Source organism: Bubalus bubalis, chromosome 2, assembly GCF_019923935.1.
Source record: "Bubalus bubalis isolate 160015118507 breed Murrah chromosome 2, NDDB_SH_1, whole genome shotgun sequence".
Taxonomy (NCBI): Eukaryota; Metazoa; Chordata; class Mammalia; order Artiodactyla; family Bovidae; genus Bubalus; species Bubalus bubalis.
This window is the reverse complement of record NC_059158.1, coordinates 117775745-117792381: the sequence shown is the minus strand read 5'-3', so window position 1 is coordinate 117792381 and position 16637 is coordinate 117775745. Positions and strand designations below refer to the sequence as shown.

Genomic DNA, 16637 nt, shown 5'->3' with positions numbered 1-16637 from the left:
GAAGCATTTCTTAGGTGTAATGACACACAGCTCATTAGAAGATGCATACTTAACTAGAGATAAAGGAAATGATTTCTACATATTTTCAGATGTTTCTATTAAAAAAATGCAAATATGTCAAAATGTTAAAAACTATTCAATCTAGATGAAAGACTGCACCAGTCTTTCTGGATTTTTGAAAATTTTATAATAGAAACATACTCCATTAAAATTCAGCTTGTGAAAATTACAGGTTATGACAATTTGCTTAATCTTTATTAGCTCTCACAAATATTTGTTGCATGTTTTATATATAAAAAACAGTTGGTAAATAAACAGCAAGAATAATCGTAAATCAAGCAAGCAAAATTTTGTAAGACAAGTCATACATATCTATATAGACTCAGTTTCAAAACTGAACCTGGCAGAACTACAGCAAATTCAAAAAGACATGGCAAATATTTTAAATTTTCCAGGGAAATTTGGTGATACTCAGAATCAGTTTGACACTACATATCTACTAGTTTAAAACAGTACAGTTTCAACCATCAGTCAGTAACATCACTTCTTCGAAAAACTGGATTACCAGCAGTTGCTATGATAAAAATTAAATCCCTCCTCCCAAAAATCCATAAAATAAGAAATGTAAAAAGTAAATTAAGAATGAGGATGGGGATACAAAATCTAATCCCAGGTGTGAGAAACTGTGACCCACCTGACAGGCACATGCATCCTAATAGTAACTAATTAACAATTTAACAAAAATATTTTCCTTTCAAAGAAGTGTCTTTTTTTTTCAAGTAGCTACGTTGCTACTTAACAGATTGTTAGAAATTTCTTTCTAAGCGACAAAAAACTGTCAAAACTTTTTACTGAGACACTTAAGGCACTAAGAAAGTTCGTGAACCTCTGCAATAAAACAGTTTCACAACACATAAAACTAAAGTAAAAATTAGTATTCTGAATATATGAAGAATTCCTTAAACAAGCGAAGTAAAAGCTTAGGCAAAAATCTTCCAAAATTTTACAAAAGAAACATTTTTAAAAATATACTTCCATGCACATAGAATAAATATACACTCAGTACCTAAGGATGAATACACTAGTGAAGAAAATATCCTACTGTCATTTAGTCATCATTAAACCTCTTATCTATTCATTTCTAATAACCACATTTCACCAAAGCCTTCTAATAGATACTTCTTAAAGCATTACACTTAAAAAATAACTTCTACTCCTCATTGACTCATTGGAAAAGACTCTGATGCTGGGAAAGATTGAAGGTGGGAGGAGAAGGGGATGACAGAGGATGAGATGGATGGATGGTATCACTGACTCAATGGACATGAGTTTGAGTAAACTCTGGGGGCTGGTGATGGACAGGGAGGCCTGGTGTGCTGCAGTCCATGGAGTTGCAGAGTCAGACACGACTGAGCGACTGAACTGAACTCCTCACTTTGCTTTAGGAAAGAAAAAAATGTACTTATTACATCATTCATTTTATAACATTACTGGAAGTTTACATATTTTAATGTTCTAAATGCTATTTATTCATCATGTATTATTGTGCACCTACTATGAATCATTGGCACAAATGCTAAGGCCATGAACATCCTGCCATAAGAATCTATCTAATGAAAGAAATATAACAGATACAAACATTACACTATTAGCTTTTAAAGAAATAAAGTACCTAGGACAAGATGAACAACTTGCCTTCAGAGGGAAAATATGAAGGCTCCTATTTGTCTATGACTGAGGAGGTCATATCTAAGCTGGGTCTTATAGGAGCAATCTTGTTAATTTTCTTTTCAGAGTGGGAGATAGAAGAAAATGTAAATAGAGAATAGCAAATAGTATGTACAAACACTGCATAATATACAAACACAACAGTTATCAATGAAAAATACCTGTGCCTTTAGGGAAAGGGGTGTAGATAGGTAGATTGTTTCTAGATGAAGGGGACCAGGTTCTCAAAAACTATTACTTGCCTTGTACTGGTGTTTTATTCTATAAGAAACAGAACATCAGTAGAAATTTTCTATCAGGGTAAACAAGAATAGCTTTGATTTTTAAGAAGATAATTATAGTAACATTGGGAAAGCTGAACTGAATCTTAAAAGAACAAAAGAATAAGAGCCCCAGTTGTGCTGTAAATGATGTTAGGCCAGACTGAAGATTTCTGTCACTGTGAGAAAAAACTCAAAGATATCAATAGGTTTCTAACTATCAAATCAGGATGAAAAGGATCTATTATTAATCAAGATACCAAAAATGTATTTTGTCTTATCTTGGAATAGCAAGGGTGGAGTATATATAAAAAATTTTGTTTTGAATATATTAAACTCAAGAGCCAGAGAATAGGTAGGTGACAGTAGGCAGCTGGAAATGGGGTCAAGGGATTGGGTAGAGATCTAAGCTGTGCCTGCAGATGAAGGTGTGGATGAGATCATCTACAAAAGGTCTTAAATAAGAGAGAACCAAGGACAGTACCCGGGAAATACTGATATTTGAGTAGTAGGCAAAGGAAAGGAGAAGGCAATGGCACCCCACTCCAGTACTGTTGCCCGGAAAATCCCATGGATGGAGGAGCCTGGTAGGCTGCAGTCCATGGGGTTGCTAAGAGTCAGACACGACTGAGCGATTTCACTTTCACTTTCCACTTTCATGCACTGGAGAAGGAAATGGCAACCCACTCCCGTGTTCTTGCCTGGAGAATCCCATGGGTGGAGAAGCCTGGTAGGCTGCAGTCCATGGGGTTGCACAGAGTCAGACACGACTGAAGTGACTTAGCAGTAGCAGCAGCAGCAGCAGGCAAAGGAAGAAGAACCAGTGACAGTACAGGGGAAAAAATGAACAGTAACAAATAACAAGAATAGCCTAAGTTAGGAAGAGAGCCAGCAGAGTAATCTTGTGAAAGAAAGACAAATCAAGAAGGATGAAGACTGCTAGATGTAATTGGATTTAACAAAGAGCTTATCAAAATAAGTTTGCTTTTAAAAGGACAAAGAGGAAAAATAAAACAACAGCTAACATGCTGAGGAAAGAAGGCAGGACTGTAAGAAGCTTTGTCATTCGCCTGTTGCATCTGGAAGACCTGAAAGTGTATTAAGAGAACAGAATCAATGCAGAGGAACTATGGCCTCTCAGTTTACTGACTTCACCACCTCTGAAGGTGTCTTTTCCATTTTGGCCACAGTCTAGATCTTAGTATCATTATCATCTCTACATTTCTGAAATGCAAGTACACCCCCTCTCTGATCACAACTTCTTATCCTTTTAGCATACTCCAGCACCTCACTACATCTCTCTTGATTTGCAGTCCATAGGCTAATATACTTTTTCTCTAGCCAAAACCCATCCCTCCTCACAACACACAGTTTAGATTTTGGGCTCCCTTACTCTACTCATATTTCCTTTTGTCATTCCATCTACCAAAACCCAACTTGACCTGATCCTACCCTAAACTTAACCTATATCCAGAATGCTGATCATACAAATGACACAGAACCGGCTGATAAAACTAAGAATTCATAACTACTATTTCCAAATGCACATAAATATACCTGGCAAGCTGTTGTTTCCCCACTCTGTTCATTTTTACTCTCCACAGTGATGATTTTAAATATTCTCCCCATCACTCAGACTGCACTTTTCCCCTCTATTTCCTGAGCAGTAGAGAAAATGTCATCATGTGTTTCACAAGGAAATCAGGAGCTAACAGTCAGGAAGCCAAACTGACTTTCCTCACCAAATCTGTAAAACTGATTCTGCACTTATTTTTCTTTTTCAATTTTTTATAATTTAAGAGATCCCCTTACTCCAGTACTCTTGCCTGGAAAATCCCATGGACGGAGGAGCCTGGAAGGCTACAGTCAATGGGGTCGCTGAGGGTCGGACACCACTGAGCGACTTCACCTTCACCAACATGTATGAAGTAGATCATCTGTGCTCTGGATTCCATCCCTCTAGCTTTGTCATCGACCTGTATTATAGTCTGTCTTTCCTGTTACTTTGATCTCTTTTTCTAATAATTCTCTCACATTAGCATTTAAGCATTTAAACATCTCTTCCATCTTATGCCCACAACTTATCTGTTTATTTCTCCTTCCCAATCAAAGTCAAACCTTATGGAAATAATCCTTTCATTTTTCCTGGCCTACTTTTCTGGCCATTCACAATCTAACCTATACTTTAATCCAGACTCATTAGTCCTCTAAAACCATTCTTATTAAGGTTACAAATAACATCCTTGCAGCTAAAGACAGCAAGTAACGTATGGGCTCTAGATCACCTGATAGCAGCATGCCACACTGTTTATCGCTCTTTCCTGTTTACCCAGTCTAACTATGCCTTTTCAGAATCCTTTGTAGGCTTTCCTCCTCCATCCAAATCTCAGTGGTGCATTGATCAAGCTCTGTCCTAGGCCTACCACTAGAGAATCTTACCCCTTCCAAAGGTCACTAATATCTTCCAAATATTTATCTCCAGTTCTGTCTTGTTTATAAGCTCCAAGAGCCAAATATCTGTATAAATGCAAACCACTTATAATTACTTCTTCAAGGGCTTTCTTTCCACCACATTACAATAGTCTTGAAGTCAAGAAATCCATTTTTCTTATTTAATCTCAGCACTTTAAATAAAGTTGTTTATACATGGTAGTTTTTTTGTTAATGAATAAATTATGAAAAGTGAAGAAAAGACATATAAAGGAAGAAATGCGAAGATCAGGCAAAGTGAGTTTAAACAGTGTCTACCTTTTGGTGCAGGTGGGGACAGTGACTCTGAGAGCAGACACAAGGAAGGTATCTGGGTTACTAGATTTGTTCTCTATCCTGAACTTTTATGATTACAGTCACAAATTTTTTTTTAACTGTATAACTAAGCCTTACCCATTTTATAGTATGTAAATTATATCTCAATAAAAAAGGAGGAGGATGAAGGATAGGAAACAAACAAGAAAAAGATAAAAAACAGTGCACTTTCAGATGACACAGGCTTCAACAGGAGAAAAATAATGTGGGTTTGAATAAAGATGGGAAGTATTTCTAGGTATGATAATGTGGAGGCAAGAGAAAGTCAATCACATTGATAACTCTGAGATTGAAAAAGTAAATACCAGTTATGTGAAGGAGCTAAAATATTCCTCTTGGTGGGGGTGGGGGGGAAATACAGTTAAAGCAAGGCTGGAAGAAGTCACAAAGGAAGAAGAAATTTCTACTGTGAAGAGGCTGAGAGTATTAGTCCTGTAATTGAGTGGCAAAATTACTAAACGAACTAATTTTTTGAAATAAAATGTTATTTATTTTTATACAAATCACAAAAATATACCTTTGTTGCATATGTAGGTTTTTCTATTGCTTCATCACCAATGAAGAAGTCTAGGTCGTCAACACCTTTCATCACCCTCCTTTGAGCTTGATCTCCTACTTTTGCTGACTCCTTAATAGCAATACCTTTAAAATAGAAGTTATTTATGTATGTAAAAAATTTTATTTTTTTCAAGTGAGACAAATTTTTCACTTGTATTTTTTCATAATAAAGTATTATTACATAGAACATGATCTAGTATATTTAAACTGCTAAATTAAAGCAAAAAGGTTATTAATAAAAAAATGACAAAATTCCTTTAATACAATGAAATCTCAACTTCCACCCAGAAACAAGACCTCAAATATAAAAAGCCCCCAAAAGAGAAGTACTGCTGTGGGAATGTTTCAGTTTTGTTTTTAAAAACTATGTAAGCTCTATTTTGATCTGAGTAAAACTGTAATTCCACCAAGTCAACAAAGGCTTGATGGACAATCAGAAAGAAAAAATTGAAAACCAGTAATAAAAGTAGGTAAACTGCATGGGGAAATATTTTTTTAAAACTTTTTCATATCCTGTTTGCACTACTATGAACTAGCTTACTTTTAACACTGGTGTAAGGACCTGTTAAACTTTAATCCACATATACAAAGGGAAATTTCAAATCGTTCAGGTAAAACCCACAGCAATCTCCTTATATAATTTCAAAAAACAGCATACAGTTCTAGACCTAAAACTTATAAATTTCTTAACTAAGTTGTAAATGTCTGAATCCTTGAAATTAAACAGTTCTTCATTCAAAACATCTGCATGGGGACTTTCCTGCTGGTCCTGTGGTTAAGACTCAGGTCTTCTACTGCATGGGTGCAACCCCTGGTCAGATCCTGCATAAGGAGTGCTAACAAATAAGAGCACAAACAAACCAAGTCTGAGAGTATTTTTTAAAAACATCTGAAAGATAAATTATTGAAACTGGACAGTCAGTTCAAGTGAAGTTAAAAAACATAAGTTAAAAAAACAAAAACATGCATGCACATAAGCTGATGGGCCATTCAAACAGTTACACTTTCAGTTAATAACAATTTATATCCTTAATAAGGTGTGTAGAAAATACAGAAGAAAATTCTAAAACCAATCAACTTCTAAATGCTGCTTCTCTAGCATAATACACACAGACATCCAGATGCGTCACTACAAATTTCCTAGAAGACAAAGATTATGAAAATAACTTTGAATCATATCCACAGGTTTTCCAGATCAAATATCCATGTTCATCAGTGGCAATGATTATATCTGCTCATTATAAAACTACACTTGCAGCATTAAAACTAGTTGGGTAAAAAAAACTCCACAATCAAAAATCTTTTCTTTCATACACAAAAGGATTTTTAACATGCTTCAACCTCTCATAAGAAAGACAATGAAAACTAAAATTGCAAATTTTGGCAGAAAGATGAAACAGAAAAAGAATATAATGGTGATGAGAACCAAAAGTTTAAAATATCAAAATTATATGGGCTTCCAACTAAGACTTAATACAGCACTGAAGAATATAAGCAAAAGCAAATTTTGCAAGAATCAGAGTTAACACATTAGGAATCTCCTGAAATAAATGTTTTAATCACAATACAATGCCTTATAAAAAATTACAAATTAAGAGATTGCAAGATCAGCATTTTAAGAGTTGAGTTGTGTGCCCCCAAAAAGATATGTTTAGGTCCTAATTCTTACTACCTCAGAATGTGTGTGACCTTATTTGGAAATAGGGTCTTTCAAGTTAAAATGAGGTTATTAGGATGGGCTACAATCCAATGACTGGTTATCTTATAAAAATACAGAATTTGGGCATATCCATGCACAGAAGAAAAACAATGTGAAGACACATAGGGTTAGCTGTGTGACTGGAGTGATGCACATACAAGCCAAGGAATGCCAAGGATTGTCAAGACACATCAGAAGTTTTAAGAGCCAAGACGATTTCTCCCCTAGAGCTGTCAGCAAGATCATGGCCCTGTTGACACCTTGATTTCGGACTTCTTGCTTGCGGTACTGCAAGTTTCTGCTATTTTAAGCCATCTGGTTTTTGGTACTTTGCCTTGGCAGCGTTGGGAAACTAATATAAGCATACACATGGTATAAAACTAAACTCAAACATAACTAACGTCAACTACTAGTTTGCAAAAGTACTCTATTTTAGTCAGCAACAGAGCCAATATTTGTCATCAAAATCTTAAACAAACTATCAATATATTGATATGTAAAGTTGGGACAAAAGTGAAAAAAAGCAAATCTGTCCCTCCATGTAGATAACAAATATACTTGAATAAAGGGTAAAAACAACAGTACTACAAATTAATACCACTATATTCCTATGAATAAGTTATTTCATCAGTGTCAGCTAAAAGCCATTCCATGTACTGAAGCATTAGATTTAGGTAATAGCCTAAATTCACAGACAATCAATCCCTAGAAAAAAATGTATCAAAAGTTTATCAGAAGTGCAAAAGTCAAACAGGTCTGTTTCTAGAGAATGAAAGAAATATATAATAGTTTCCCCTTTAGAGATAATTTTGACACATCTTCACACATTTAACTTTGTTCTTGCCGTACATAAACAACAAAACTACTCGTTCATGTCCGATGAGTGCCCAACTGAGTCCAGAGATCTGTAGCTCAGGGAAGTCTAGTAATTTCTACCTTGTTCTCAATATCACAGACTCTGAATCCTAAGCTGCTTTCACTATTCTCTGCATGTTTATCTTTCTGTTTCCTTCTCATTTTCATAAATCAGTAAGAATACACAAAAATATTCAGTCACACAAATACTAGTGATACTTCCAAAATTAAACCACCTAGAAGTTAGCACCACCAAGGAATGGCTCAAAAAGTTTGCTGTCTGATATGCTGAAGTCTTAACCTGGTGGTAGGTCAGGTAGTTGAGAAATGTGACTATACAATGTGCAAAAGGTGAACCGTCTAAATGAGACGTCCAAAATATGTCCATCAAGGACCAGGTACATAGCCCAGGCTAACAAATAAGAGCACAAACAAACCAAGTCTGAGAGTATTTTTTAAAAACATCTGAAAGATAAATTATTGAAACTGGACAGTCAGTTCAAGTGAAGTTAACAAACATAAGACAGAACAAAAATAACCTAAGTAAGGTTATAAAGTATTAGAGAACAGCTGAAGTCTGCATCTCTAAAGATGAGATGCCATCCTTATTTTGAAGCATGGGCTTTTGTTAGGGATGTCAACAAGCACAAGCCCCGCAAAAATCAGGAGCACAAACCAAAGGATGGTCTTTGTAAGCGTGTGATGGGAAATGCATTACTTAATAGTAACATACACACATTATTAATAGCAATATCCTCAAAGCAGAGTCCCAGCTCATTCATTTTTGTCTTTAAAAGGTATTTGGTAGATTTAGTAAATGAAGAGCTAAAAAGAGATCTGAAATAAATGGTCAGAGGTACAGAAATGAGGCCACACTTAGAACTTGGCAAATCATGTTTCTAAAGGACTAAATCTTAAAGAGTATTGAAATGATTATTTTCTTTTTTACTTTATCAAGAAAAAGATATTAAGTCAGCTTATTTATGACTTAAGAAATACTTACAGGAAGGGATGATAAACTGTGGTTCCGTATTTCCAGCATATCCTAATTTTGTATACCTGAAAAACAAAAAGAATTTTATAAGTATTTCACTAATATCTTGGCAATTATGAATTTAATTCTTAGATTTATATTTGTTACAAAGCAAGATTCCATTCTGGGTGAATACTATACAAAATCCCATAGCTTCAATTTATTTAAACATTTCTACTTTCAAAATTATAAGTACCCATAACTTTTATTTGTTATTTGTATTTCATGTTTTACAAAACTGCTGTCTCTTGTATTACCAAATGGGTGATTAAGCCTCTGATAAAATAATATATAGTTCCATATGAGATCAATGATTTTAACAGTGAAACTCTAGATACTGAAGAAGCAACAAGAGGGAATATTTTCTTGGATAGAGAAGCTAGTAATACAGGTGGTCCAGAGAATTTTGGATAGTTTTATGACCTAGTCCAGTAAGAGCACACTGAGTGGCCTATAAGCAATATCTCTGCCAGACCTGGGAATGAGCATTCTCAGCACAACAGGACGAAATAGCAGCCTCAAATCACGGTCAAATTTATGACACGAAGGGACCCTGCCAACTGGAAACTGGCAATTGCCATCTACCTCTACAAAGATTAAATCATGGCCACTGCAGCTGCTGACCTTCAACACCACTGAAAGATAAGGGTGGAGATCAGGAATCAGGCACTCCGTGCTCTGGAAAAACTGGCAGAACAGGCCTTCAGAAAGTTGGATATCTTCAGGAAAAGATTTTATGAGTCCCAATTCCTGCATCTTCTCATACACAGAGAAACACTAACATTGTTAAAGATGATATCTGCTTTGGCTAATAAGAAAAATATTAAAAGTCAAAACTCAGAGTAACTATGGTTCAGACATCCAAAGAAATAATGAGGTGACACAATGGGTGTACTTTCAGGCTAGTCTTTGCATTGCTAACAAGCTGAGTTTTCTGAGACGTGTCAGGCTTGGATGCCATTGGAAATTATCAAAACAGTATCTGCTGGCAGCTAGTAACTATAATCTTACTTTTTATAAAGCCAGGCAACTGGCTACCTGGCTACAAGTCATTAAAACTAAGCAGGAATCTATGGGGCTTTAGGGTCTTTCTGTGTCCCCTGTTTCTTCCCAGGTGGCTGAGTGGTAAAGAATTTGCCTCCCAATGCAGGAATGAGTCAGGAAGATCCCCTGAAGGAGGAAATGGCAACCCCCTCCAGTATTCTTGCCTGGAAAATCCCATGGACAGAGGAGCCTCAAGGGCTAGAGTCTATGGGGTCACAAAGAGTTGGACACAACTGAGTAACTGAGTACACACAACTTTTCATGAGAAACTGCATTTCTAGAAATTGATCCTATAGGGATATTCATAATGTACAAAGTAACATATAATAAGGCGTTTCATTACAATCTTGCTTATAATAGCAAAAGTGAAAATAAAGAGCCATCAAATGAGAAGCTAATTAAATGTTATGTTTAAACCACAGAATATTAGGTAGCTATTAAAAAGTGATTGAAAAAGCTCTTTATGTTCAGATATGGAACAATCTCCAAAATGCTTTTGTTAACTGAGCAAAATCAAGGTACTGAACAGTGTGACATTTGTAAAAAAGTAAAGGGTACAGGTAAAACATATTTTGCTGTATAAGCACAGAATATCTCTGGAAGAGTATTAAGGAATTCATAATTTTGGTTGTCTCTAGAGGACAGAACTAAGTAACAGGCAAGGGTAAAAAGTTTTTTTTATGACATATTATTTCATACCATTTGAATTCATTACTATTCAAAAAAAAAAAGTATAAATTTTATAGTGTTTGCCATAATAGATTCAACCTACAGTCTTACAATGGCTTTCCTGGTGGCTCAGCAGTAAAGAATCTGCCTGCCAATGCAGGAGACATGGGTTCAATCCCTGGGTCGGGAAGATCCCCTGTAGAAGAAAATGGCAACCAATCCAGTATTCTTGCCTAGGAAATCGCATGGACAGAGGAGCCTGGCCAGCTACAGTCCAGAGGCTCACAAAAAGAGTTGGACAGAGCTTAGTGACTAATCAACATTAACAAAATAACAACAAGGATGTCTAGAAAAGCAGAGCTTCCACAAGCAGCATGTTGGCGGCTACTTAGGAGACAGCTGGATACTTTTTGGCGATAAGCAGGCTTTACAGTATTTTGAGTAACACACTACACAGACAGAGTTGGACTCCATATTCAAACACACTGCTAAACAGGAGGCAGGTAAATTACTGTGATATTCTTGGATTTTAATAGTTTCAGCATAAATATTTTTTAATATTGGGAAGATCTCTCTTTGGGGTACATTTTAGCCCCCAAATTAAGTTCAAGATCTGGAAGTGCTAAACAGACTAAAACATTAAAAATAAGGGGAGAACACAGACTGTTCAAAATGTGATACTGCTCCACTGACCAAATCTCTACAAAGATTCCATACTGTACACGTTATAAAAATAAATAAAACTTCTTTGCAGGACATACAAAAGACCCCCTTTAATATTTGGCTCCTGACAACCTCTTCCAGCAGCCCTGACACCACACCCCACTACCAAACCATAAAAATACTAACAATTTCCAAAAAGACCAACTCATGCCATGCCAAAGAGCCAATATCAACACTGTTTCGGGTTAAATGCCACTGCTTTTATAAGAAAACTTTCACAACCTCCCACATAGTTGATTACCTCTGTCCTTGTGAGTACAAGTATTGTTTACTAATAATTCCTAAGCCTTAATTCCTTCATTTGTACAATAAAGAGCAGTAACTTATGACTGTTCAGGGTATTTAATAGGAGAACAAGGTAAACCATTAAGCACAGCACCTGGCATAAAGGACACACTTAATACATGTCAACGCTAATTACTCTGTCCATGCATTCTCTCCAAAATTTCCATTCCCCAATAATCAGATAAAGGCCATGCAGATAACTGAACTTCTAAATACTTATCAGTTCCGTTCAGTTGCTCAGTCGTGTCTGACTCTTTGCGACCCCATGAACTGCAGCACATCAGGCCTCCCTGTCCATCACCCACTCCCGGAGTCCACCAAACCCATGTCATGTCCACTGAGTCAGTTATGCCATCCAACCATCTCATCCTCTGTCATCCCCTTTTCTTCCTGCCCCCAATCCCTTCCAGCATCAGTGTCTTTTCAAATGAATCAGCTCTTCCCATCAGGTGGCCAAAGTATTGGAGTTTCAGCTTCAACATCAGTCCTTCCAATGAACACCCAGGACTGATCTCCTTTAGGATGGACTGGTTGGATCTGCTTGCAGTCCAAGGGCCTCTCAAGTCTTCTCCAACACCACAGTTCAAAAGCTTGGCTTATCACTATGATACAAATTATCCCTGTATTCATAAATGAAAGTTAGTCTGTAGAAGATTTTTCAGATTAGTGCTTATATCTATTTTTTCAACCCTTTCACTGCCTTTTTTTTTTTTTTTTTTAAAGGCAAGAAGTAGATTTATTTAGAGAGAAACATATTCCACAGACAGAGTGTGAACCATCTCATAAGGCAAGACTAGTCTTGGGAAAAACATACTCCACAGACAAGAGTGTGGGTTGTCACAGAGGGCTAATGCCCACACTTTTTATACTTCCAAATCAGTCTCTTCTTAATGTAAAACCTTCAACTGTGGTAGAATAGAACTCCCGTAATAGATGGAGGTCAGCATGATTGAACCACTTGCTCACATCCTCTGGTTTCGGTACAAAAAAATTAGAATTATTCAAACACACAAAACCACCATCAACTAACATGAATAATCTGTCCCCATTGAACTCACTAAAACTAACAGTAACCTACTTGAAGTAAGAGGGTATGTGTGTGTGCTCAGTCATTTTGTGACCCCACAGATGGTAGCCTGGCAGGCTCCTCTGTCCATGGAATTCTGGAGGCAAGAATATTGGAGTGGGTTGCCATTTCCTACTCCAGGGGATACTCCCAACCCAGGGAATCGAACCCACCTCTCTTATACCTCCAGCATTGGCAGGCAGATTCTTTACCACTGCACCACCTAGGAAGCAGTACTGGATAAAGTAGAGGCTACCATGACACTGAAAGGAAGAGGGCCAACAGTATACCTTGTCCCACCCCATCCACAGTGGGAAAAAAGAACTACTTTAACCTTATCAAAACAAAGACTTGGTTAAACCAAGTCAGTCTAAAGCTGCCTGAGGCTATAAAACCCTAAAAGACACTACTGTCTTAGCAACACAGTGGAAAAATGAATACTAATTACTCTTTCATCCAGTCCCTTCCATTTTATTCCCAAAGCTGTTCAAGCAATTACATACAACAGTACCCTAACAGAACAGAATGACTTCCTTCCAGTTCTATGACCCTCACAAAGGAGGATAATCTCCCTGAAAAGTCACTGCCTAACGAAAATCTTCAAATGAGGCTCTATGACCCACAAGATTAAGAACTTGTTTCTGTGTCTATAAAATGAGCCACTGTAAATAGTTCATAAAGTACCTTGTAGATAAAAAATTATGACTCTGACTCCTTCAGCTAAGTATTAAGATTCTCCAAAATAATCAATTCAACTTTAAAAGTGTCTCCCATCACTTACTTCCATGAACCCAACTCAAAGCCCACTGTACCTATTCCTCATTTTCCCCACATGACTTGCACGTTCTCCCTCACATATTATCTGTGCTCTCACTGCACCCTCTCAAAAACCTCAGATCACAGCTTAAGAGTCTTCCATGAAGCCTTTCCTGATCATTTTAACTAAGAGTCATCTTTTCTTTCAATAAACTTCTCTCAACCACTTGATGAACATATATATACAAGCCTATGTTATTTTTATGTGTGTAAATACCATTTCCCAAGAATAACAGTAAGAAACTTGAAGTAGAAACCGCATTACCATAAGAAACTTCCATTTAACAAGTTCACCAGGTAAATCAATACTCTATTCCTGATCAAAGTAAAATTCCCTAGGTTGAGCATATTCAGCAATAACCTACTCTCAAAACAAACACCGAAAGAAGGATATAATAAACTTAATACAAAAGTCAAGACATAATCAAAACAAGTATGTTCTTCCCCCAAACATGAAGGTAACTACAGATAATATATCAACTATATGGATACACCATAACATTTAATCATTTCTATTAAATTTAAAACAAATCTAGCAAAATAATTTTTTAACTGGGGGAATGGGGGGAACAGCAGCCAAATATATTTACTAATGTTCTACTTGGAGTAGGAAATGGCAACCCACTCCAGTAGGAGCCTGGGGGGCTACAGTCCTGGGGGATCCTGGGGGGCTACAGTCCATGGGGTGGCAAACGGTAGGACATGACTGAGCAACTGAACACACATACATAATGTTCTACTGCCCTGGATTTAAATAATACCCCAAAGAACAAAATCATCTAGTCTAGATACACCAGATAGAGACCACTATATAATAATACTTGAGATTATCACAGAGGACAATATTTACACCCATTTTTAAGAAATGTAAGGGAAAATGTCCTAGTTTACTTTTACAAGTTGTTTAGCTTCTAAAAAGCTTTCCAACCCTTTACATATCAATGCATACAAGATACAGTAATGTTTGTAGAGCACATATAAATAAACTGGAGGGGAGTTGAGAACATAGCTATAAGAGGTTTGCTTTGAAACTTCACTTAAATTTTCTTCATATTAATATAAGAAAAAAAATAGGAAAGACTTTAAATACTAAATTTCTTTAGAGCTTTCAAATATAAACTAGCTTTTCATTAACCTAACTTAATATTAAATATTATCAGGTTTTACACTTGAAATGACTGATTTAAGGTATTTTTACAATGAGCTGTCAAAATTCTCCAGTCACCACAGAGAAGAAACACTGTATAAGTAGATGGCAGAAGAGCTTCTCTCATTTTTTTTCTTACTCAAAAAAACTCCTCTCTCACAATTAATTCAATTTTTATAGTAAAGGAAACATTTCAAATCAAACTTTCATATTAAGAATTTCTCTGGACCCAATACAAAGTTAAAAGTTTGAAAAAAAAAAAAAATTTCTGTAGGCATACACACGTTCTTCTCTTAGTTATAATACCGTTTCTTAGACTTAAAAACAAATACTGACCAAATATCACAGCAAACCATTTCTAACCTTACGTTTACAAGGCAAATTTTTGTTTTGAATTCATAGATTCTGTCAGTACACTTTATTTTTCCACAGCCCTTGCAATTTTCTACTAAGTTTTTGGGGTGTTCAAAAAGTCACTTATATAATTAAGCATGTTGGGAAAATAACAGTTAACTAAATTATACTAAATTTCAAACATTCACACACATACACACATCAAAATCTTTCTAAACTTCCCTTGTAACAGGGAAGAACAAATCTGACTCCATATTAGAGCTGTTCCTTTTATATACTTTATTAACCTTTGTGCTTTGTTTCCTATGCTTAGTCATGCTAGCTCCGCACTTTTGTAAAAAAAAAACATTGCCTATAATCTGAAATATACAGGATAACAGATTCTCAAGGCTTCTTTGACCTTTTAGAGTATAATACCTCCTTATTCATACAGAGATAAAAAGTTGCAGAAATCTTTGGTCTTATTAAAGGCTTACAGAAATAACCTGGTGTATGTGAACAGTTGCCAACATACCACTCCATCGTTTTGCCTTTAAAAGTGCTTTGCTGAAATCTTTCAAGGAGTTAAGGGTTTGGGAGGCACAAGGTACCAGTCTCCTTGCATGGCCCTGCAATAAACCTTTCTCTGCTCCAAACTCAATGTTTCGGTTCATTTGGCCTCACTGCTTGGTAACTAACACCTTCAGGAAAAAATCTTCCTTCAGACAGACATGAGATTAAATAGCTTGGATTTTTCTTAAATTTGCCATCTGGATAACATTATTTGGTACACGACTCAGACATGGGTCAAACTTGCACAATAGCAAGCTATTTACTGAACTCCACCTACAGATCCATGTGATTGCTATCAAAATTCCAACAATTTTGGGGGGAGAAATGGAAAATCTATTCTAAAATTCACATGCAATCTCAACAGCTAAAACAATCCTGAAAAGGAATAAAGTTGGAGGTCTCACACTTTCTGATTTCAAACTTAAAAAGTTACAGTAACCAAAGTTGTGTGGCCTGACAGACATATAGACCAACTGGAATAGAACAATGCCTGGAAATAAACCCTGCCATATACAGTTGAATAATTTCTGACAAGGGTGCCAAAACTATTCAGTGAAACGACAGTCTTTTCAAGAAATGGTGCTAAGAAAACTGGACTTTAATCTTATACCACATACAACTCAAAATAAATCAAAGACCTACATGTAAACACTAAAACTAGAAGGTGATGACAACAAGGCAAAGAAAGGAAGAGGAAATAAGGGAAGGAAAGGTAAAAGACACTAACCACTTAAGAAAAAGAAATGTAAATGGCTACAAACAAAAAGATGCTCAACTCCACGAGGCTTAAAAAAAGAAAAGCAAATTAAAAGTACACTGAGATAAATTTCATACATTTGTAGTTGAAATGACAGAAAATCAAAATCATTTGTAAACAGCCACTTTGGAAAACAGTTAAACATTCATTTACCATATGATCCAGCGATCCGACTTCTAGGTATACACCCACGAAAAACAAAAACATATGCCCACACAAAGATATGTGCACATTTGTTCACAAGAGCATTATTCGTGATGGCCCAAAACTGGAAGCAAAGCATATA

At 36.1% G+C, this 16637-nt stretch overlaps 1 protein-coding gene across 1 annotated transcript in view; it reads right to left on the bottom strand.

Annotated features, from left to right (window-relative positions):
- ACTR3 (actin related protein 3) overlaps nucleotides 1–16637 on the bottom strand; it is a 47426-nt gene that overhangs the window by 15646 nt on the left and 15143 nt on the right. The window contains exons 2-3 of the mRNA XM_006047450.4: nucleotides 8909–8964; nucleotides 5311–5435 (exon numbers count right to left, since the gene is read on the bottom strand). Of these exons, the coding sequence (XP_006047512.1) occupies nucleotides 5311–5435; nucleotides 8909–8964 (181 nt within the window). The remainder of the gene's footprint in view (nucleotides 1–5310; nucleotides 5436–8908; nucleotides 8965–16637) is intronic.